The sequence below is a fragment of the Pseudopodoces humilis genome, chromosome 7 (assembly GCF_049639895.1).
Source record: "Pseudopodoces humilis isolate 2021_Gansu_Grassland_sample_001 chromosome 7, ASM4963989v1, whole genome shotgun sequence".
Lineage (NCBI taxonomy): Eukaryota > Metazoa > Chordata > Aves > Passeriformes > Paridae > Pseudopodoces > Pseudopodoces humilis.
This window is the reverse complement of record NC_142206.1, coordinates 37,066,396-37,089,867: the sequence shown is the minus strand read 5'-3', so window position 1 is coordinate 37,089,867 and position 23,472 is coordinate 37,066,396. Positions and strand designations below refer to the sequence as shown.

The 23,472-nt window shown below is 35.9% G+C and overlaps 1 protein-coding gene across 2 annotated transcripts in view; it reads right to left on the bottom strand.

The window, feature by feature from the left end:
* NPAS3 (neuronal PAS domain protein 3) overlaps positions 1-23,472 on the bottom strand; it is a 591,199-nt gene that overhangs the window by 409,166 nt on the left and 158,561 nt on the right. For both annotated transcript variants that reach the window (XM_088057760.1, XM_088057761.1), the window contains exon 2: positions 8,225-8,469. In XM_088057760.1, the coding sequence (XP_087913886.1) occupies positions 8,225-8,469 (245 nt within the window). The remainder of the gene's footprint in view (positions 1-8,224; positions 8,470-23,472) is intronic.

Below are 23,472 nucleotides of genomic sequence, written 5' to 3'. Positions count from 1 at the left end.
AGTTATTTCAAAAAGTTATGTACACTGCACATATAATTTATGATAGTCATGCTTCTTAAAAAGACCACCTGGAGCTAACCCATGCAATATAAAACATGAATGTAAAAATCATATGGAAGCATTTTATTAAGAGCTTTGGAAAAGAGGACTTTTGTGGCACTGACTTTTACACAAAAATTTCAACTGGATGAAAATCCATATCATTACAGGAAAAGAAATTAATTTGATTTAAATTTAAACGTTTTCCCTGGTTTATTTTAGTATCACTACTACGGTTGGAGCCAAAGCAACTATCAATACTCTACTCTTACTGATAAATTTACCTCTGCAAGTGTGAAGCCCATGCTTTTGCCAAAACCCACTCAGCCAACACCATCAATGTTCTCAACCATGCACTGTAATGCAAACACCCACCACCTTTTAGCAGGAATGAGGAAAGTATGTTCTCAACTTAGGAGTGAATTTTTGCTGACATGACTACTGTACACAGAAAGACAGGCACATCGATGAAGAACAAATAAAAGGAAAAGTGACAAACTTTGGATTTTCTTTTAAATATTAATATTATTCACCAGATTGTTTTCATAAAAAAGGCTGCATTAAGGATAACTACATGTAGAGAAAAATGCAGGACTACAAAAAGGAGAGCCCTGGACACTGAATAGAGGAGGAAGACATTTTGCATATTTGGGGCTTCAGCTCTGGACTCAAAAAAACCCACCTCAAATGGCTAAGAATAGTAAACTATATTAAAAGAACTTAATAAATATGCAATATTGACCAAATCATTGTAACTACACCAGAAGAGAAAGGAAGATTAATAGCAGTGTAATAGAATGGGAATACAGTAGTTGCTGTGAGTGAGAGAAAAGATACTAAAGTCCCCTTTTCTATTTCCTTGCTCTTAAAACACTTACTGTTTGGTTCGTTTGCTATTTAATTGCTAAATTTCAAGGTGGAGTTCTAGCAATAAACAACACTTCTAGGGACTGACATCTGACTGACAACATTTTAGAAAAAGTATTAATTTGTTATCAGCAGTAAATGTTTTGTGTCTCCACAGAAGTGATGGATAGAACCTTTTATGATACAAATAAAGCACCATGAGAAAGTAAATAATTCACTCATTTCTGCTAGCAGAAGTGGAAGGTAGGTTCTTTTTATGCCTTTCTTCATGAAAAAAAAAAAAAAAAGAGCTGAACTTGAAACACTCTTCCCATTTTTTCAGTTCTGCTTCACAAAAACCCAGAACCCTTCAAAGTCTTTTGACTCCAGTAGCCTAGCATTTAGGACAGCAATGACAACATTAAAATAATACTAATTGTAATAATAGTAGTCATAGTAGGAATAATAATAATAATAACTACAACAACATCAACAAAAAACATTCTTATTCTGAAAAAAATAATTTTTAGTTTTGATTTCCTAAACTACATAGATTGTTGTCTATAATCCAAACACCATTTTAATTTGAAAATTTTAAATCAGCATTCAAGCCATGTTTATTCCCAGTTTCTTGATGATCATACCCAGAGCAGACTCTGCAGAAAAACAGAAACATATTTCTTAATAGTAACTTTTACTTCAATCTGCTTTCCAAGATCAATTAATTTTATGGTTGATGTGTTTAACTTGGTTCTGCCAATATAATATTCTTACAGTATTTTAAAACCATAATTGTTACAACCTAGGACACCAAATGCCTTACAAATACTTCAGTATACAATGTTAACTAGATTAAAATTATTTAATTATTAACATTAATCAGTATCCTAGCTAACTGGACTTGTAATTTCAGACATTTAAGCTAGGTTTGTTTGGTAAGAATTACTTTCCATTTATCCATGTTTGTTGAAAAAAATATAACAATCTTACTTTTATCCCTTTAGTGCAGGAAATTTTCCAATAATCTGCCTATAATGCTTTGAGGCTAAAACAGCTCACTACTCTGAACTTCACATCACCAGCACTTGCAAAGTATGGATTATCCTGAAAATTGTATCAGCAACCTGAGCTAGAAAGACTTGTAGAACTGATTCTGTACAAGCAAGCACTTAAATAAATCTTATCAAGCTCTTCTTCCTTTTCTGCATCATTAGATGTTTTATTCTATCTTACTTCTAAAGAGCCTATACTGTTGCCAGAATTATTTAACATTTCTAATACACATAAACCCATTTTTTTCTTGATTTTTTCTAATCCCATTAGATTTTTTCTTAATGTCTCTACTTGTCCTTGCCAACATTTTGCAGCTTACACATTCCAGTTTATCTTACTATATATTTTCCTTTAATTCCCTAAGTTTTCTATAAATACATATACTTATTTTTTCACTTTAATTATTTTCTGTCATTCCAGAAAAGGATGCAGTTTTAGCGTTTTCAGGTGCACAGGAAATTATAATTTCATATTTTTCTCTTTAGGAGTTCTAGTCTTAGGGGTTCCAGCTCTAGCTTTCATTCTAATTTTTTCCATCAAAATTTTTCCTCACAATCAGTTTCACCCATAAGTTTCCCCACTAGGCAATTAGTCCCCTAAATGCACTGAGTATATATACCCTCCTCTGTTTGCCAGATTTGAAATCAATTAGGTCATGTCACTGGGCAACCACCAACTCTTAGTCCCATATTCAATTCACCTTTCCTATGGCAACAAGATTCAAAACAGAACTACCTCATTTTGGATCCCATATCCTTCATAGCAGAAAACCATCAACAATTATCACAGATAACATTCATGTTTTACCATATTTTACCTCCTGAAATTTCCAGCACTTGGTTTCTGTTACATTCAAAATAAAACTAACCATCTTTAACTCATGTAATAGGTCAAAGGCTAAGGTACTTCTCCCTATGGCTGCACTGCCACATAAAGAGGTTTACAACGGATAAACATTATGTTTACAATCAGTGGTTGATGCTGATACATAGCCAGAGCACGATACTGGCCTATATATAAACAAGGATCAGATTCTCATAAGAACAATGCCTGCAAGGCAGGGAGAAATAAATTACAGGGCTATCTGAATTCTCCAGCACAAGAACAGAAATTCTGCACAACAGATCTGGATTTGGAGACTCTTTTCATATCAAGGAATACCACCAATTCACCTGAGTTATCCTGTTTTCATCTGATTGTTTTTTTCACATAAAACTTTGAAAAACAATGTCTTAGGCCAAAAACTGTAAAGAAGAAAGTAATTCTTACTTTGCTGTCACAGATGGTTTCCCTGAGAGAACAGTGATGGGGTTCAGAATGGAAGGTGGTCTTACTGGAAGGCTTGTGGGTTTTAGCAGGGAATGGCTTGCACTATCTTGCTCTTCCTGGCTCAGAAGACAACACTCAATTTAAAATATAAAAGGCTAACAACAGGTAATGTTATTTAAAGTGTTTCCACAATAAGGTCATGCAAAAGAGAACTTATTCATCTCTTCTAAGTGCATACATATCTAGCACAAAATTTATTAGAAAAAGATATTTAAATTAATGAAAGTAATTCCACTTGACATTTGGGATAACAATTACCATACTTTCTAATTATCATTATTGCTTGTTTTCTTTCCCAGAGAATTCAAAGTGCTGGACTTATTTCCTCAACCCCAAGCCCCACAGTATGATATGACATCATGTTCATTTTCAGCCTAGACTTACATACTTTGTTTATTTTGAGAATGGAACCTCTGAAAAACATGCTACTTTGAAGGAAAAATGTGCGATTTTGTTTTGAAGTGTAATTTTTCTTCTTCTGTTTATCAATTTTTTTTTTTTTTAATCCTTGTACCAATGCAGACTTGCAGTAACGTTGAGTGATTTGTGGTAAGGAACTTTTCAGGGTTGTATTTACTTATATTGAACAGGAACAATTTGGGCAAGAAGTATTTCAATACACCACAAATACCTCTGAGAGCATCTGATTTCTCCTCCTAGTAATATATATCAATTCTGGAATAAAAATGAATAAAACTACCTAGTTGCAGAACACAGAACACTGAAAGTAGAGATGGCTAAACTAAAAGCGAGATTCTTCACACAACCTACCTGTCAGTCAGTGTTACTGAAGTCCTTTCTCACTCCTCAGCTATAATCTCTCACTCATCTCTTCTCTTACAGCAGAAGTAAGAGGATTTTTTCTTATGTAGCATAAAATGTAAAGTTTTGGCTTGGAAAAATAAAAATTATAAACCCACTTTTAATTTAACATACCCAAAGTTGTCTTACATATTCTAGTTTCCACATGTCACATAATTCAACAGCAAATAATACTTGTGGCCTTACAAAAACAATTGTATCTCCAAAGACAGAAATTAAGACCTCACTTGAATAAAAAAAAAAAAAAAAAAAAAGAATTAAAATATTGTAATTATTTCAATGTCATCATGGCAAATTACCAGGTCAAGGATTCACAAATCTAGGCACAGAGTACTGGATTTACTTTGTTCAAGGCAAAGGGTCATGAGCCTTGTTTTCATAGTGGCAGTGGTCCTGAGTCAGAACCAATGTCCCAAAGATTGCCCAAAACCAAAACCCACAGCATGATTTTACATCAGCCAAACACATCCAACACACTGTGGAAGATCACTGTGCCTCCCACTCCTCCGCTCCTTTTCCTTTTCACTACTAAAAAAAAAATAAAAACATTAAAAAAAAGAAAAACATGTGGCTTGGCAAAAAGACCCACAATAAAAAGAACATGAAAACTTGCATGATTTTGAATGCTTTGAGAAATAGTTTTTGCTAAAAGTACTATGAAATTTCAAGTCAATAATTTGAAGACAATATTCCAGAATACAAAGGTCCTCACAAGAGTTTGATGTTGCAACAGGACTACAAGGCCTAGTATCAGAATGCACATGAGAATTTCAAATTCCATGCCCCATAAAGTACCACGTCCTGGCTGAAAACACAGCATATGCTATGAAAATACTTCTATTTCCAGACAACTTCCAGAAAGCTCACATTTGAGTTCAAAAAACTGATAAACAGCTCATTTACTGTTCTCTTCAGAACGTACTCCAGACAAGGAAGAAAGACTTTTGGAAGGATGGAAACAGAGGAGAATAGTACTGTTATTCATAACACATTGTATGTACTATCAAAACCTGAAAACTTTATTCCTACTGACAATAAGTACATCTTGATTATTTTCTTCCAAACACAATCATACCCTGGTCTTTAAGTACTGTCTTTAAACACATCTGCTGTAAGTTGCGTATTTGTTTGTAAGGATTGAGTCTTCCTACACACAGAAAGCCTTAGACAAAAAAAAAAAAAAAAAAAAAAAAGAAAAATGACTGAAGTCTGCTGTATTAGAGGATGGAATTTTTTTCCATTTTTAGCAAATGTCAAATCATTGGCTATTGCTTTTAAGATTAATAAAAGATATAATGGTTTTTAGATCGCCTCTAAATAAAGATTACTATGAATGGAGAAATGATTTACCAATAGTCACCACAATGAGATTTCTTTAAAGGTTACAATCATCAGTTATTTAGCTGAAACACTGCTGAGAATGCCTGGTCATTTCTTGAATAATGCATAATGTTCATTGCAGATTTGATCTGTACTATAACAACACAGATATTTCCAAAATAATGGAGAAAACTATCTGTTACTTTCCAATTGCTCAAGATATTTCCATGAAGTAATTGACTCTGAAAATATTATATGGAGTTATCTGAGTGCTCATTTGCAAGCACAACTTGTAGTGATCACTACACAATAGGCATAAGAAAACAAACTCATCAGCCTTTACAGACTTCTAAGAAAAGCTGTGATAAATACAGGGCAGAGTAAAGAACCTACCTGAAATACTAAATTAAAATTATCAAATTGCTGTGCAGTACTGGGGGACAAATTTAAAACTAAGCTTTTAAAATGAATGATTAATACAAGCAGACCAACGCATTTGGGGGAAGGAGAAAAATAGCAGTTGCCTACACAATGTAAGTACCTCTCAAATAATTTCACAAATACCTTTAAGTCTATCCAGAAGATTACTTGTGCACATACAAAGTATAATGTCTAGTGTTTTATTGTAGGTTTATCATCCATACTTCACACGAACCTGCAAGCTATTTATGTGAGCTTGTTTATTCATATGAACCTCTTCAAGGGCAGCAAAATAATGCTTAATTAATGAAACTGATTTTCTTTTGATGTAATTTCCTGGATGTTTGATCAGAATGTGTTAACAGGTTTCTATGTAAGGAGAAGTGGTGAAGTCATAAAATATACCTGTACTATACAGTTAAGCCTGTTTACGTGGAAATCTTATACAATGAAACACTCTTTCATCAAGCATTGTTACAACATATTGATGCTTAAATAATACAATCCTACTTAGTATTAAGCACCAAAACAGGAGAGAAAAAAAGTCAAAACCCCTTCCTGAGCCCCCAAACCCTTTGCACCCAAAGGAATGAGAACCATAGCACTAGATGGTTGGAGGGGCAGGGTTATTATACCAGGTAGGGTGAACAGACATTAAATGTTTACCCAGCTCTTTTCTAAGGAGAAACATAAATCTATGGATGTTGTTGTCTAAGAGCAAGATTTATTTTTTTTTTCTTTCTTAAAATTATTTTCTTCATTAGAATCTTTGCACAGAGAGGAAGATTAAGTATTCAGGTATGTATTGCGGAAGAGTATAATGAAAAATAGATCTCAGATACTCTGAAAATACACACAGACACTGGCAGACCTCGGACTGTCAGGAACACAGGACAGCCTGTAGACAGATCATAGATTGTACAGCAGAGTCCACTTTACATCTACCTTGAAATACCATTTAATTGCCTGAGAATAAACTCTCATCCTGTAAAAACGGGGAACATTTGCATATTATATCAGAAGCCTAATGAACCATGTTACACTCATGTCCTGGATGATGTAATTATTACCTTTTATTTTTTCTCTGTGTGATGATGTGGCAGGTAATATAAATTAAATATATGAAATGGTGGCACTATGTCCAGCTAGTAAATCCTCAATCTGAAACTGCATTGGTTTTTGCCCTGCATGCCTCTCTACATCCATTGAAAATTTTAACTTTCTTTAAATAATATCACTCCCTTTAAATAGAAGGGTAAAAGCCCTTTGCAGCATCAATACAAGTAACCCTTCATGGACAGGTGTGAGCTGATAAATAAGATTCTATTTCTACCTCCTCCGCTTACTCTTAAAGGTGGCTTCTTTATTTGCCTCATTCAATATACAGTCTATCTAGCTTGTGTAGATCAAGTGTTTATAGTTCATAATTTGTGGAAAAAACCTAAAGTGCTCAAATCTCATTTGCCTCTTCCAAAAATATTGTTTCCTTCAAAATGTAAGAACAGTAATAAAAGAGTATTCTGTGCTGTGAAAGCCAAGACACACAGAAACTCCAGGTTTGGTAACCCTGATTTCTGTTACTGCAACTTACTCCCTAATTTAATGTACTTATCAGACAGAGATCACACTGATCCAGATGGGTGGCATTAGTTGAAAATATATTAGATTACAAAAAAAAGTCCACTTAACGCAGGTCATTGGAAAGACTATTTAGGAACAACATGCACACCATCTCTAGTTTGTGGCAATTCACACCTAAAACAATGCTTTTGCTCCCCAAATGCTTGTGTAAGCATTAAAAGAGAGCCTTTAATACCAAAAAAAAGTCTATTTTGTTGATAAATGTCTACTGGCTCAGAAGTCAAACTGATTTCTGTAGACATTAAAGAGGATAAATAATGTCCTAGTCTCTCACTTGAAGATTTAAATATTTGGATGTGATGCTTTCTAACTTCAGAAATATCCAATTCTACCTTTAAAGTATAGCCAGAAAATTAAGAGACTGATTTCTCAAGTCAAGGAATAATGCCATTTTCCTCTCAAACATATACTTACATAAAACAAAAACAAAAGATAGATAATATATAAAACTAAAACAAAGAAACACAATAACAGGTAAATAACTTGAAGCAATTTAGCCTACATCACCCAGAAGACTTACAGCTGTAATAGTTATATCATAGGTTTGTTGTTCAATAAAAAATAATTAAAATAAGAGGTTTATATGTCACCTTCACATGGTGTCTTTCTCATGCAGACCTCAGATTTCCACATTTGAATCCCTTTAAAGGATTTGATATGCAGGGAAAGAAGAAAGGATGAAGGTAAAAATTTCAATTTAGAGGTTACTAAAGGCTGCTGTATTCTATAGTACACAACAATATTTACTCCATACCTTTTACTGATGTGTTAGGTGGAGGTCCTTCCATCCTCAAGTTCCATGGAGGATCACCTTGATTAGCAAAGTCCCTCATTTTCAGATAGCTAATTGTAAGCCGGATGATGGATGCTTTGTCAAGCTGGCTGGTAATGGCTGCAGGCAGTGGCAACAACTTTGCCAACTCATAGAATTCAAAATTCTCCTTTCCCCGGCGAGAGCGAGCAGCATCTCGGGACTTTTCCTTCCTCAAAGCTTGTAAACTGAAAGAAAATAAAGAAAGTAGGACATTCATCAATATTAGTGTTCTGTCACATTTAACCAATTTGCTTTTTCACTGCTGGTCTTCTCGTCAAATTAGCACATTTTCAAAATGCTGTTGCATATGGATCTACAGACTTCAGGATATATAAAATGGTACTCCACGCTTGAATGATTAAAACTAACAATAATATTTGAGTTTCAGTGGTAGCCAACGTATTATGTAACTACTCTTAACTCACTTTAGCCACTTCCTTTTTAGCCTGCCTTTCCTCTGTCTGCTGTCAGTCTCAAGAAAAAAAAAACGAATACTGTGTACATGTGGGGTTTATCTGTCTAGGTACCATTGCTTCTCCTGACTTATTGCAAGCCAATTTTGCCTTAATTTTTGTTAAATTCTGATTCTTGGGGGAAGGTTTAAAGCAGATGATTCAAGTGTTTGCCCCCTCTGACAGGGGCTGCAGTGCAGCCAAGATGACCAAACAGGTTGTACACAAACTGCTGAGACACAGAAGTTTAAGTCTGCTGTAATAATGTAAAACTTCCTGTGTTTCACAAAGCTGCTCTTTAGGAGTTGTTAACAACTGTCCTTGTAGTGGAAGCACTAACCTTCATCAGTGGGGTGAGAAAGCTGTTAATACAGTTATGTGATTCACATTTCTGATTGCAATTCACTACCACACCCATTGCAGACTGACAAATTTTTGATCGGAAAGGACCTGCTTTATATTGAGCTGTTGGAAATACAAAGACATTTTTAGTCCTGTTGCATCAATGTATCATTTGCTACTACCAATACAGAACATAGAAAGGTAACTCAGATTTTACTCCTGTGCTATTTGTTTAATTGGTGTAAAACTCCTGAGTGCAGTGGGAGGACAGAGTGGGAGGACAGAAGTTAACACCTGGGGACTTTTTTTATTTTTTTTACACAGAGCAAAGTGTTCCACTCAGGATACTACAAGCTTCACCATACATCTGCCTTGATGGTTACAGGTTGGTGCTGATGCTGAGGCTGGTGTCTGTCCATCACTCTGCAAGCTGATTAGAAACTGTCCTCATACTTCAACAAGGGTCTGTCTTTCCTTTGCTTCATTTGTTTACCTACTAATTTGATGAAGTTAAAGCCACAATTCCATTAGCTAGCCGTTGGTTTACCACGGAGCTAGAATACAGCCAGTGCATAATGGAACAAAAAATGCTTCTCTCCAGCTTCCACAATCCTTCCTGAAACCTTGGATTTAGCAACAAAAGACTCATAATGATGAGATCTACAAAAGCACTTTGACATATGAAGTAAATCAGTAGAATTGAGGTATTCAGATAAAACACCATGAAGCTAAGTCTCTTTACCTGTTTTTCTAATTTGGGATCTACAGAGTTTCTCTTGTTTTAATATTCATAGCCACCTGTATTTTTGTAGCCATCCCTGCCACTTCAGACTTGGAAGGGCATATCAGCTGGGCCCTTAACACACAAATCCCTCCATGACCATTCCCTTAGTACAGTTAACAGCAATTATATTTAAAAAGACAGTCTGGTTAAGAAATAGGAATGATGAGATAAAGATATGGGAGGAAACAGCACATTCTTACCCACAGGTAAAGATACAGAATCCTAATGAATGATAAAGTACATACTTGGTTTAATAAACTCTATATAGAATGTAGCACCTTGATTTGTAAATTGTATTCTAGGAAAAAAGTCCCTGAAAAATAAGATTTCACAATGCTCATTGTAGATGCATCTCTCTCAGTTTTCAAACTTTAGATATCTGCCATCAAGGTTGTGGAAAATCCCTCAAAAGGTGCATTAAATTTAACAGATGAAAGTATCTGATGTATACACAGACAAATGGGAGCTACAATTCTGTGAAGTATGAACTGCCCAATTAATTCCAAGGAAGCAGTATGCCCTCTACAAGTTAAATGTATAAAAAAGCAACATAAGGAAAAGGCAGACAAAAGTCTCCACACAATTGCTTCCAAGTGAAATCTCAATTTCATGGCACAAGACATGGCCTTTTCTGCCTGTCACCACCTTTTTTTTCCCAGAAGCCAAGCCTGAGAATTCAAGTTAGCAGAAGAATTGAGATTCTGTTCTGAAGGTCTGCACCAAGAGGTTCACACCTTCTTTCCATAGCGTTTAATTGTAGCCCTAGGTAAGATGGGAGATTTTTAAAGATCCCTAGCAAAACAAATCAGAAAAAAATAGAGATCTGGGCAACTTCTGAAACATGTTAGAAATTAAACAGGAATAGAATATTCCTTAGAAGCACTGAAGTCTAAATCCACAATTTACAAGTCCTTTAGAGGCTTCAGGAGATTGCTGAAACTGAATAATATACTGGAATGTAAACTTACGTAAAGCATTACTGGATCAGTAACAGTTTCCAATGGAAGTCAGTTAAGCTAAAAAGTGAGGCTACCTGTGTCAGCAAACAGAATTATTTAAAAGCTGCCTGTGGTATTCAAACTTATACAACAAAAAAAAAAAAGTAGAAGGGATGGGGAGCTGACATGATAAACAAAAGAAACCCCTGAGAAATAGTAGTGAGAATAACTCAGTTTTTCTCCCAACCATTTGTTCTATTGTCATTTGTGGAAGTTTCATGGGGTGAATCAAGGCAAGAAATTTGTAACTTGGAGCACTCTTCTCTTGGCATCAGTGCCATTAAGCTAAATTAAGAAAGAGTGTCTGCTGATATGAGCACACAAGTCCTAATTTCTAGTCTATGTAATTCCACTAGGGAAATACACTGTACTGTTGGACACTGCAGTTATGCTGATAAAATGGGTCCTTAATTTGGGAGCAGTGATTTCCTCAGCAGGATGCAGGAATTCATTAGATACGACCTAAACATGGCTGTTAATCCTCTCTGGCACCTGTGATTCTGATAGGCAACATCAGCTTCATTGTCAGAATCTCTTAATAAAGCAAAGTACTGTCACTAATAGACCCAAGAGGATGCTAGAGAAGAGGAGTGTGAGGTTCCCAACAGAAAGCAGTGATGCTGACACAGGACCAAAATTCATCTTGGTTCCTGTCACATGACACCTGGGACTAGAGGTGGTTCTTGGAACATAAAGGAATTTGTTAAGTATCAGCCTGCAAAAACTTAGAAATAACACAGGCTTTTCTGCGAAGAAAAATTAAAGTGGGGGAAACTATGCACATGTTTAGTAAGTGGCTTTCAAAAAGCACCAAGAAAGCAAGCATCACACATTTAAGAGCTCTCAAATGACAGAGAAGATCCCCCAACAGTCAAGCAAATCTACATATAATAGCCACAGTACCAACAAGAGTGTAACAGTAGGAAACATACCCAGGGAATATAAATATTGTTCCCTCTTAGCCTCCTGTGGGGAGGGGTAGAAGCTAAGACAATTGGATCAGGGTGCATCACTGTACAATGTCAAAGGGTGATGTTGTCATACAATGGTGAAACTTCGTGCATTCCCTTAAGAAGACATTTCTCATAGAATTTCCATATACAGAGTCCACTAAAGAAGACTAAGAGGTTTCCAGCTGCTAGCCCCTGATAATTCTGAGAAGCAGTACCATATAAATGGGATATTTAATGGCTGGAAGACTAATGCTATTTTAGATATGGTTTCTAAAATATATTTTATTTTTCCTTTTAGGGCCTTTCCAGATGGACTGATATAAAAGGGGTCTAGCTTTTACAGATGAAAAGGTACAAGAAATACTACCATATAATTCTAAAATGGTATACATGACATTTCTTAAGTAGATTTTCTATTGAAGACACAGCAGATGCAGAAGACATGATAATATGGTGCTGCATTAAAGTTTTATTGGTACTCGTAACTCACTTGTGATTTCATTGTGCTTGTGGTCATTCCAAGCTTAACTTGCTCCATATTTTATTTCACATAATTTTATATACTGCACATTCATAAGCATATACATGCATCCATATCTGTGTGCACACCCACAACTTCACATGTCTGTCCAATTGACATCTGTCATTTCAAAGTTGGGGCAATCACAGATCCTAATTTTTGCAGCATTTAATGGCAATCAAACACGTTGCAGCATATCAACAGATACACTGACCTAGGCAAGAGTTTTTTAGAATGTGTTCACAGCACCACAGAATACTCTGAGCTGGAAGTGACCCACAAGGATCACCAAGTCCAACACTTGAATGAATGGCCTAGCTGGGGACCGAGTCCATGATGCTGGTGTTATTAGCACCATGCTCTAACCGACTAAGCTAATCTCAGGGTCATAACAATACCTTGCTTCTGTACCTCAGTATGGGCAGGAAAAATCAGTGAAAGAATTTAATTATGTGAATTTGCATTTTGAATTAAAAGAGGGGAATGGTTGCAGTTACAAATAATTTTTGCTTGCAACTTCAAAATATAGTTTGGAAAGAGGTGCTTGGCAGATTTGCCCAGTTTTAGAAAGGCAGCTCACATTTACATTTCACCTACACCGTTCCCTTAAACTTGATGCAGGCGAGACCCCCCAAGCAGAGCTTCTCAGAATATCAGTCTCCCTCTGCTCAGCCCCACATAACACTGCTGGGATTTATGGTACCTCCACTGGACTTGTCACAAATAGAGATTGGATTGGAAGCAACAGCCATAAAACAAGGTTTTAGGGACAGATGGACTGTTGAACTCAAGATATAGTGGCTTGAGCCACTGGACAGCTTATCTGTGTTGTGCTATCATAGTTACTGCTCATTTCCATTCAAAAGCACATTTCCATTCACTTTTCTACTTCACAAGCAGAGAAATATGGCAAACTCTCGCAAAGGATGCACAGTATCTTTGAGAATGGCATTGAAATCCTCCCTGATTTCAGTAGAAATTTTAGAAATGCTAAAGTATATCATAACGGAGCACTTGTTCTTATATTACTAAATATTTTTATACTTGTTACCCCGGCTGTTACTGAGCACTAGTGAATTTCTTAAGCCCCTAAAAACAATATGGATCAGTAGCAGCAACTCCAGATTTAGTATAAAAATAGCACTTAATATCTAATAATGTTTATAGCAGGTTTTATAGAGAATGAAGCAATATGTCTCTGTGTATATTTTTCTATTAGTCTAGTCTTTTAAAGTCAAGGATCGAAAGGTCCACTATAAACAGTATCCAACTCTCTAAAGGACAAAGTCAGATGAATGTTATAACCATTTCACAGAAAAGAAATCAGTTACAAGGAAAGGCTATGCAACATTAGAGTACACAATGAATCTGCTACCAAAAAATTTGGAGATAAGTGTTCCAGCCCCTTCAGACCTCTGAAAGAGATTTTAAATTATGCCCCTTTTTGTACAGTGTTTCGCAATATAAAGAACACAAACAGGCTTACTTTCCAGTGAGCATATAGTATTACATAAAGAAATATATTTATGCTGCTCCTGAGTCCTTAGATGTGAATTTCTGCAATTCTATATGAGTAAAACTAGAAAGATCCTTTTTTTTCCTTACTTCGTTCCACACTAATATGATGTGACATAATACTACCATACTTTGGACATTTTTATATTTAAATTAACTTTAGGTCCCTTCCTATGTTATTAATAGCCTATTTACATAATTTATGTATTTATAGCATACAATGTAGTGGATGATTATGAAAATTTGACTAATACACATGTTTATACATTCTGATCTATTACAGGAATAATCAATTACCTCTTCCCTCAAAGCCACATCCTTCAGAATGTTTTCTGAGGCTTCAAGCTGACCAGTGAAAACAATGAGGGCAGTTAAGCCCATTTAAAACAAGTACATTTAAAGTCTGACCCTTAATGCCTGGGCAATTCATTAAGATAATGTCCTGCTCTACCTATAGGTGACAACCCATAAGCCATGTTCTGTCATATAAAAATCTTTTTTCATTTCACTGATGTTGTGGAGCAATTAAACTTCATTAGAAGTTCAAAGAATGGAAGAGCATCAATATTTAAGTGACCCAATTATTTGGAATATTTATTGATTTTACTTCCATATGACTTCTTATTCCTGATGTTTTTTTCAAAAGTTAATAGCAGCATCTCAGAAACACTGTTCAATACAAGTGGATATTAATCTGAACAGCAGTGCACATCTTCAGACGCAAAAAAAAAATAGAATTAGACTGTAGGAAAGATGAAGGAAGTAAAGGAGACTGACCTGCACTGAATAGTTGCACATATTACAGTCAGAAAGACAAGTTTTGGAACCCAAACATCACCACTGGTGGTAGCATAAGCCTAAGGGTTGCTATTATCAATTTTTTTTTTTTTTTTGTTTCTGTTTTTCTAAGGATTATGCTCTAGAGAGTTCACAAATATGCATGAAACTTGCTATTTTTTCAGTATAGTAGATCCAAAATATAAAAGAATGAAAAGAGCTAATGTTCCTGTAGATACAGATGTAAATTAAAGGAAGAAAAAATCCTCACTCAACCTTCTAAGACTAATTCAATTAGTTCTGAAAAATTGATACTGAAAGTATGTTAATATGTTTACCTCTAATTTCTACACTATTCTGCTATCTTTGGGGATTTCTTTTCTTTTGAGACAACTTTTTGACTTGATATTTTCGCCCTTTCTTTGCTTTCCCTTTTTCTTTCTTCTGTCCCATTCATAGATTTTCTTTTCACAGAGATTTTTTCTGAACTAAGAGTACAACAACTTCAAGACTAATAACAACAGTTACTATGTCTAAAAAAAGGACACTGCTTTTATGAGGGGAAAATCTCCAAAATCAAAAGCCACATTAAATTTTACCTTCTTTCTTTTTAAGTAGATCTGAGAAGCCAGACGGCAGATTTTTATGGATTTTTCTACTTGCTTGCTTAGGAGATCCGAACATTGCTCAGTCTCACTATTTATCAATTAATCTAGCATGCAGCCTCAAAGGAGAAAGGTCGACTTGTATTAAAAATTCATCCATCAAAAATTCATCAAAGACTTCATCATTTTAACTTGCAAACCTTTGAACACCTACATACTTGTCAGATCTGTGGTCATAGTTAACTGGAATCTATAGTTACCACAGTGCCTACGCTTGCTCTGACACGAGCTGCATGAAGAGACTTTCAGGTGAAAGTGCAGTACATAACCAAGTGAGGCCTCCTCAAACTGCTCTTTTCATCAGACAAAAGATACCTAACATCTGACTAAGTTTCAAGTCAGTAAAATCAGACCCTTTCAATGACCAAACACTTTTCAGGGGAGCTTATTCCCCACCCCCCCAAAAAAAAATTGCTATTCTTATGGGCAAGAAGTTACAAAAAGTAAAAAAATCATCAAGGGACTAGTCCACAAATTAAAGCTATTTAATGCTAAGAAAAAATAATATTTTGAGACTTTAATGTGTGAAGAAAGCTATACAGTATATGCTGGAAGTTAAAGCTGGAACCTTCAAGTTCAAGGTAAAAGCTCTGCTGCTTAACTAATGCACTGCTCATAGCTGTCATCATTAATTTATGTTAGCCTCTGTAAACATCAAGAGTATAATAGGCCAATTTCACAACTAAATATAGATGCACATTTTGCCCTTATATAAATGGCAGATTGCTGCTGTAGATCATCACTGCAGCAACACGTCAGTAAAGATGCACTGTTTGATGGTCTGATGCTCACACAATATATAAAACCAGTTGTAATGGTTGTTTGGAAGCAAAGTGTAACATAGCAGCAAAATTTCATTTGTTCCACAAACTCAGGATATATTAAGCTTGGCTGACAAAGACTGTTTGATGTGCTAAATCAGTTTGACCTTCATTTTTGCTTTATATTTCTCATTTAACACATGAAATGACCATTATTTTTTTACCGTATAGGGAAATATCACAGAACTTATTTCTATTAAAACCTTTCTTTTCCTTGTAGATAGAAAAACTACATTTTTTCACCAAAAGTGCTTTAGCAATTATTGCAAAACTTATAAAAAAATAATACCTATATTAAGCCAAGCTTTTTATTATAGCAGTAAGACTCAAGGTTGGTTTTAGGGGTTGTGGTTTCACAGAAGAGGAACCTTTTATTTTAAATATGTAAACATGGTTCAAGGGAATGGTTTGTGTATGCTTGAACTAATCATTAAACTGAATGTTTTATCACCAATAAGTACCTTTGTTGAACTGTTTAAATAACAGGATTTACTTCCAAAGTGAGTCATTAAAACCTAGTAATAGGAACATGGCAGGGTTTTTAAGGATTAAAAACTTGCCACCCAGTGCAATCTTTTAAAACTAATGTACACCTTGATACAGAAACCATTCAGCTGTGATACACTAGTTCAAATCCAAATTCTACAACTAGAACACTAGTGTTTTGATCTTTTTTTCTTCCTATGTTGAACTAAGCAATTGCCAGCCTCCTGATAATAGAGAAACCTCAGTTTTATCAAGCAATTTTGCAGCACCCAATAAACAGCACTTTACCTTGGAGCAACTTGTACATTTCACACCTTAAATTTCTATTTACCAAATCAGCTAATCACTTCACAATTGAACTTCTCAGAACAAAAAATTATCAATTAAAGTGGTTGAAACTCCTGCAAATTATCATTTAGGAATGAAGTAATTGCTTTCATCAGGGCAGAAAAGCCCGCCAGAACAGAAATGTCACTTCAGATTAGTGTTCTCACTCCTGAAGCTATGGATGACACAGCTGATATAAGACTAAATGCCAAGACCAATCAATTGCTTTTGTGGCTCTGTTCTGAGCTGCTGTAAAAGGGGCCATTTTCTAGGATCTACTCTTCATTATAGTAAATGCTATCTCCTTGGTAACATAATTCCATTTCTCATAAATTCCGTCTGAGAGCATTGTCCTAACAATGGATGTTTGTGGAAAAGAATGCTGTTGGTTTAATGCAAAGAAATTAAGTGTGAACGGCTGTCAAAGTACTATAGTTTGCTTGTTCTTAAACATAAATTGAAGTCTTTACATTAAAAACAGAATACTGTGGCGGAAATGAATGTTCTGAACCAGCGCGATATATTGCATTTGGAAGTGATGTATTTCTGATTGAGAGTTTAGATTTTTTTTCTGAATACCTATGTCCTGTCTATAGTGGGCACACTCATCCCTAGCAGAGATTTGTCAGTTTAAGAGAGAGTAGATAAACACAGTGCTTATTTCACAGCAGCACAGTTAGGAAATGTGAAACTGCGTAAGAAAACATGGTCTCATTATCATATGACATGCTATTTGTTAGCAGACTCATCTGTGTATAAAAGCTTCCTTTGAACTGAACCCTTACTGGAAATATCTGTATTTCAATTTGTACTGTTCAGCTTCCTAAAATACTTAGAATCTGAGTTATGGTCTCCAATTAAAAGGATATGTGAGAAGCTAATTTGGTGGAACAGCAGCAATTTCCTGCACTGCTCTCCTCATGACTGAAGTTTGGAAACAAATTCAAGATTACAGATTTTCATTCAAAACAGGATGAAAAGTATTCCTCCCTCAATGAGCATAAGCATTTCCAATTAACAACAGCAAGACTTATGTGACAGGAGAATATATTACCACATATGTAAAGAAGCAATTTATCCCGCATTAAGAAGAAAAGTGCAAATTTGTTGAAGCATTTCTATGGGTAACCAAAGAGCGAGCACAGGTAACACTGTTCCCAGATTGTGACTGTAGCCCTGAATGATGGCAGCCACGTTAAGGTATGAAAAACTGCACCCATTAGGAGATGTGGGGAAAACAAGAGGACCAGAGAGACACAATGTCACTGGGTGTCACATCTGCCTGCTCAAAATAAACATAGTAATTCCAGCTGCAGAGCTAGGCAGCTTCACTCCAGGTTCTCCACAGATGCCACTTCATATGCCACACTGGAAATGCTATATAGCATCCTGCACTTCAAATATGAGCTTTACATTTTGGCCTAACTGTAAGCTACTACATAAATAAGTCTCTCTGAACTGAACAAAAACTATCCAAATTCTGATTATATTCCTTTAGTGAATACTGTGTTTAAGAAGGAACACTGTGGCTTAAGAGTTTTTTAATCTGGTTCTAAATGAATAGCTGTTATTTTCCACACCTATGCTAGAGCTATTGCAGAAATTTTTGCTGGAACATCTATATCAGCTATAGCCATTATTTTCCATAGCATTATTTTACCAGTGGTAGCTCTGAAATAAACAGCTGCATGGATGAAAACATTTTTGCCTTATATTTTTATAAAAGTTGTGTTTGCATCAGGTAGTTTATCTATACCGTTAAGTTTTACTACCGCCAAAAGGCCTAAGAGCACAATGTTGCCTTCAGGCAACTCAAGTTTGCTCTTTACAGATGACCTAAATAGGGATTTTGTTAGAGCTGGCTGTGCTCTCTGTAACTATCTGCTTCAATTTAATCCCAGGGCCAGGGAAAAAAGGTAAGAATTCCAACCTCTCTCTTTCACTGTTGCCACATAAATAATCTCTTAGTGGTGTGTTCTTAATTACTACAATACTAAGATCCTTTCTGAAGAGAAAAACGTTCTTTATCTCCTTAGCCACTCTTATAATTATCATCCTCATCACCTGCTAATTCTCTCCTTCCCATCTAGAAGTTATGTGTACACTGCGAGGTCTATGCAGATCACACTCAAGTTGTAGTTTTGAACTCTCCTCATGGGAGTCTTTGCAAGGCTTTACATGAAGAAGAGTTGAAGGGATATGGGATACACTGGCACTGAAGTCCAAAGGAGCTATTCCAGTTCAGAGTCACAGCAGAGCTATCTTAAAGATGACAAAATATAACTTCAAGAGGACAGTCAATGAGTTAGAGAACCACTCGATTCCCTGCATGTTTTCTGCTGTCTCTGATAAAAACAGTACTGACAGAGATCACATTGTCATTGATACTCAGGCTACCTAGTTTTAAAATCTCTCCAAGCACATCTTAACCCAAAAAAATACAAACACAAGAAACAGTCAGCCTGGATGGTGGTATAGCTACCTTCGTTGACTGCTCAAAACCAAGTAGTACATGGTAATTTTTTACTCTGAAGTCTTAGGAAGACCCTGGTGCCTTCAAAAGCTGCCTGGTGGATTTATTCAAGCCTGTTTTCCCAGAAGCATGAGATTCACTCTCCAGGGTGTTAGCTGCTGAACCATTGACTCAGTAGAGTGTGAATGAGCTTCAAGGCCTTTCACTTTTACACCCCATGCTTGAACCCTGAGCAGTTTAGTGTAAATTAGCGTCAGTAGAGCACATGACAGCAAGATTTTCACAAGCAGGCATCTCTTTCACCTATACTACCAGGGAATTAGCTTTTATTACTGCTTACCTATTCCAGGACAGGCTACAGCCTTCACTGACTTCCCCTGCAGAAGGACTACATTTACTTTCCATTTAATGCTCTGGGACGAGGAACTCTAAGTGCCACATACGCTGGTGAAGGGCAGAAAATCATACAAAAAAAAGATATTGTCAGTTTTTCAACTGTTTTGGTACGTTGGGATCAAAATGAAACTCACATTTCTTGCAGAAGAAATTCCTCCTTGTTCCCTTTACAGATACCAATACTGGCCACACACATTATTTGGCTTAAGTGTTTCCTGAAGTGCCAAGAAGATTCTGCTGTCAAAGGTTGTGCACTGAGCCCAGGGGGTACCTCATGCACTGCTAACTGCTGTGCTGGAGGTATGTCCCAATGTATTTTAATTTTCAGGCACTTGCAGCAGACCCAGGATTTAATTTCTAAACAAAGTTTTCGGATATCGTACAGCAAAACCCAATTCCCCTCAGAAACCACTTTAATTAGGCAGAGTAGACCTAATGACATATGCGTTTTTGACCAAAGTAGTGATATGCCAAAACCTCTCCTTAAAACACACTCATCTTCAATTACAATCCTAGAACTTTAAAAAATAACACTTGGACAAAAGCCTCAGAGTTTTAAAGCTGACGTAAATCTCATGCTCCAAGTAATGCTTATCTTCTTTAACAATATTCAACTATCAGCAATATTAACAACATCCTAAATCCATTGGATTGCATCAAAGGCAATAAATTATCAGAGCTCTGAAATACTGTCCAGCAGCTGCCACAGCTACCCCTCAACCGAGTAGTAAGCCCTTGCTAAAACAATTCCTCAAAAAAGGCTAACCAGTCATGGAGATGAGAAATGTGAGCAACATCAAACCACAAAACAAAGCACAATACAGAGGCAAGGGCCCCTTCTGAAAAGCTCCTTGCCTTGAGTGACCTCTTAATTACCCAGCAGATAAAACACCTTCCTGCGAAGTCTTACAGCTCTAGGTCAGAGGGGAATATCATGATTATCTAGGAACTATCTATAAAATGAGGCAGGCCATATAGCATTACCCTGTAATTCTGGGATTTTTTCGCAGAAGTATCAATCCTAATCTGAAAACTCCAAGATGTAAAGAATTTCTATTGCTAAGCAGCTGCACTGTTTAAATTAGCCTCACCATTAACATTTTGTGGCTTTTTTTCCAATTTCAACTTTGCTGAGTTCAGCTTTCAGTCACTGAATCTTGCAATTCTTTTGTCCACTAAACAAAAGAAACTCCAAATATCTGCTATCTTATTCCTGCCTGGGTAATTATGGTCCACGATCAAGTCAGCCTCTTAACCTTCCCTTTGACAAGATACTCAATTGATTAAACAAACTCAGTCATTGTATGTTTTCCAGTGTTCATTTTAGAAGTCTCTTTTTTTTCAACATTAAAAAAAAAACCCTAAAAGACTTCAACACTGAATGCAGCATCAATCATCATTTCCATGTTCAATACTTCAACCGATACTTTTAAACATTATTTTACTTCATATCTGAAACAGCATTATACTGGGCTGCAGTGTTCTGCTACTACTCATAAGAAAACTTAAATCTTTCAATTTGGGGTTCACAGAAGGAAGAGATACTGAGGCACAGCTTTGAACTACAATGTCAGTTACATTTTTCTCCCTGTGTTATTCTTAGCCAGTCATGGTTTTTATGTTGCAGAAATGGAAACAGGTCTGATAAGTTCCATAAGCTATAGAGCATGTAAAATGAGAGAAAAATACTAATTCATTAATGTGAGAAACCAACATATTTTCTCTCAGGCATGTAGAATTTTGTCAGTTGATTCAAGACTGAGCTTCTGCAATAACTTCTGTATTTTATTTCTGAGGGATAAAGGAATCACAAGCAGGCAAGTATTTCTTTTACACCACCTCACAATTTTTGGTGTAAAATGGCTAGATTAGATTAAAATGGTGGAACTCAGAAACAAAAAGAAACATTCTGCAAAATGATGAGTGTTTGAGATAATCCCCAAAGGCCATCATTCATAGAGATGCTCAAGACAATTAGGATATGATTTTCAGAGCCACATAGTTCTGGCAAACCCAGCTCCTAGTAAAAAGATGCACCAAATGTTGTGTTTGAAAATGCCACACTGCTGTATTCAAAACCTGTCCTCACTGGGATAATGTCAGTCAGGTAAACTTTGGAGTCAAGAGGAAATTTACACCCATAAACACTGAATGTTTATCTTGGATCTTCCCCTTGATACAACTACAAACTCATCAGAAGAGGAAAGAGGTGCAGTGACTGCTAGTAATAGCTACTGAGTGATGCTTAAAACCAGCAATTGCTTAAGGTTTGTGGGTGGGGGTTTAGCTACAGAAAAGAAAGAAGAAAAGAAGCAACCATCACAAAGAGCTATTATACCTGACAGACTCTACACAAGACAGATGAAATGTGAGCTTCAGTATTCAAAAGAGAAAGGATACAATCATATGTCTGGTTAACTTACAGGAAATAGTTCCAGAGACAATTTTATACTAACTACAGTGATTTGAGCAATTTTTAAAAATAATACCAACCAATTTCTCTCCATTATACTCTGCTGGCAGAAAATAAAACATTTTTCTTTTAAATGATTGCCTCTGGTTTTGTTAAATCATGCAGCCTGTCAACATGTGGTCACCAGTTTTACATGATCTTTCTGCCTCTCTGGAAAAGAATGAATTTCCAGTCTGATCTGTGATATAAATACATAATTTGGCACCAGTTAAAGTTGTTGCTATTACTACAAAAAAGAGGGAAGAAAAAAAAAAAAAAAAGGACAGATAAGCAACCATAATACTGTAATATGAAAATAAAAAAATCTAAGTCAAAATGATTCATTTAAATTCAAATATGACAGGGTTTTTGTTTTTCTTAAATACTATGTCTGGCAATTCCTGCTATTGAAGAATTAAGAGGAAAAAAAAAGAAGCACAGTCTAATTCTGTCACCAGATGTGCCTGCCCAACTTCATTGATTTAAAAGGACAACATGGACCCTTAGTGCTAAGCGATTTTGTAAGAGTAAATATTTGAAAAACAGAATGAGAAAAAAATGTAAAATCCTTCTTTTGGTACACAGTTGTTTCAGGAAGCTCACAGGAGCTGAACAAATTAAATCTCCAACCTTATGTTGTCAAGTGGGAATCATGTCGTAATAATCCTATAACTGTTTGATTGGGATATAGCCTCATCTCAACAATGTGACTAAATGGAAAAATGAATGGAGAACAAAACACAGAAAGATAAAACATGTTCAATTTTACTTTACTAAACTTATGTTGAATTAACCTTTACGAGACACCATTTTCACTCAGAGAATTTGACTATTTAGCTGTCCTTTCAAACCAAGGTTTTCAGGTTTGCCGTCTTTTCTAAACTCTTTTGTAAAATGGTTACAGCATATTTCACAATATCCTTTCATCTCTTCTTAGGGATGAAGCGATACACAGAGTCAATCTTTATAATTAAATCATGACTGTTGTCAACAGCAGTTGCTGTGATTTCAGCTTATACAGATATTATTTGTATTCCTAGGAATGCCTGCTTCAAAATCACAAGACAGGAAAAATCACGCTCTTACGAGCAAGGGAGGAAAAGCAGCTGAAGTGTTCCCCATAACGCAGAGGGAGCCAATGTATCTGTGTGATGTCTAATGCCTTCCAGGCACTTGAAGACTCCACTGAGCAACAGGGTTTACCATAGCTTTAATAAGGTGCAAATG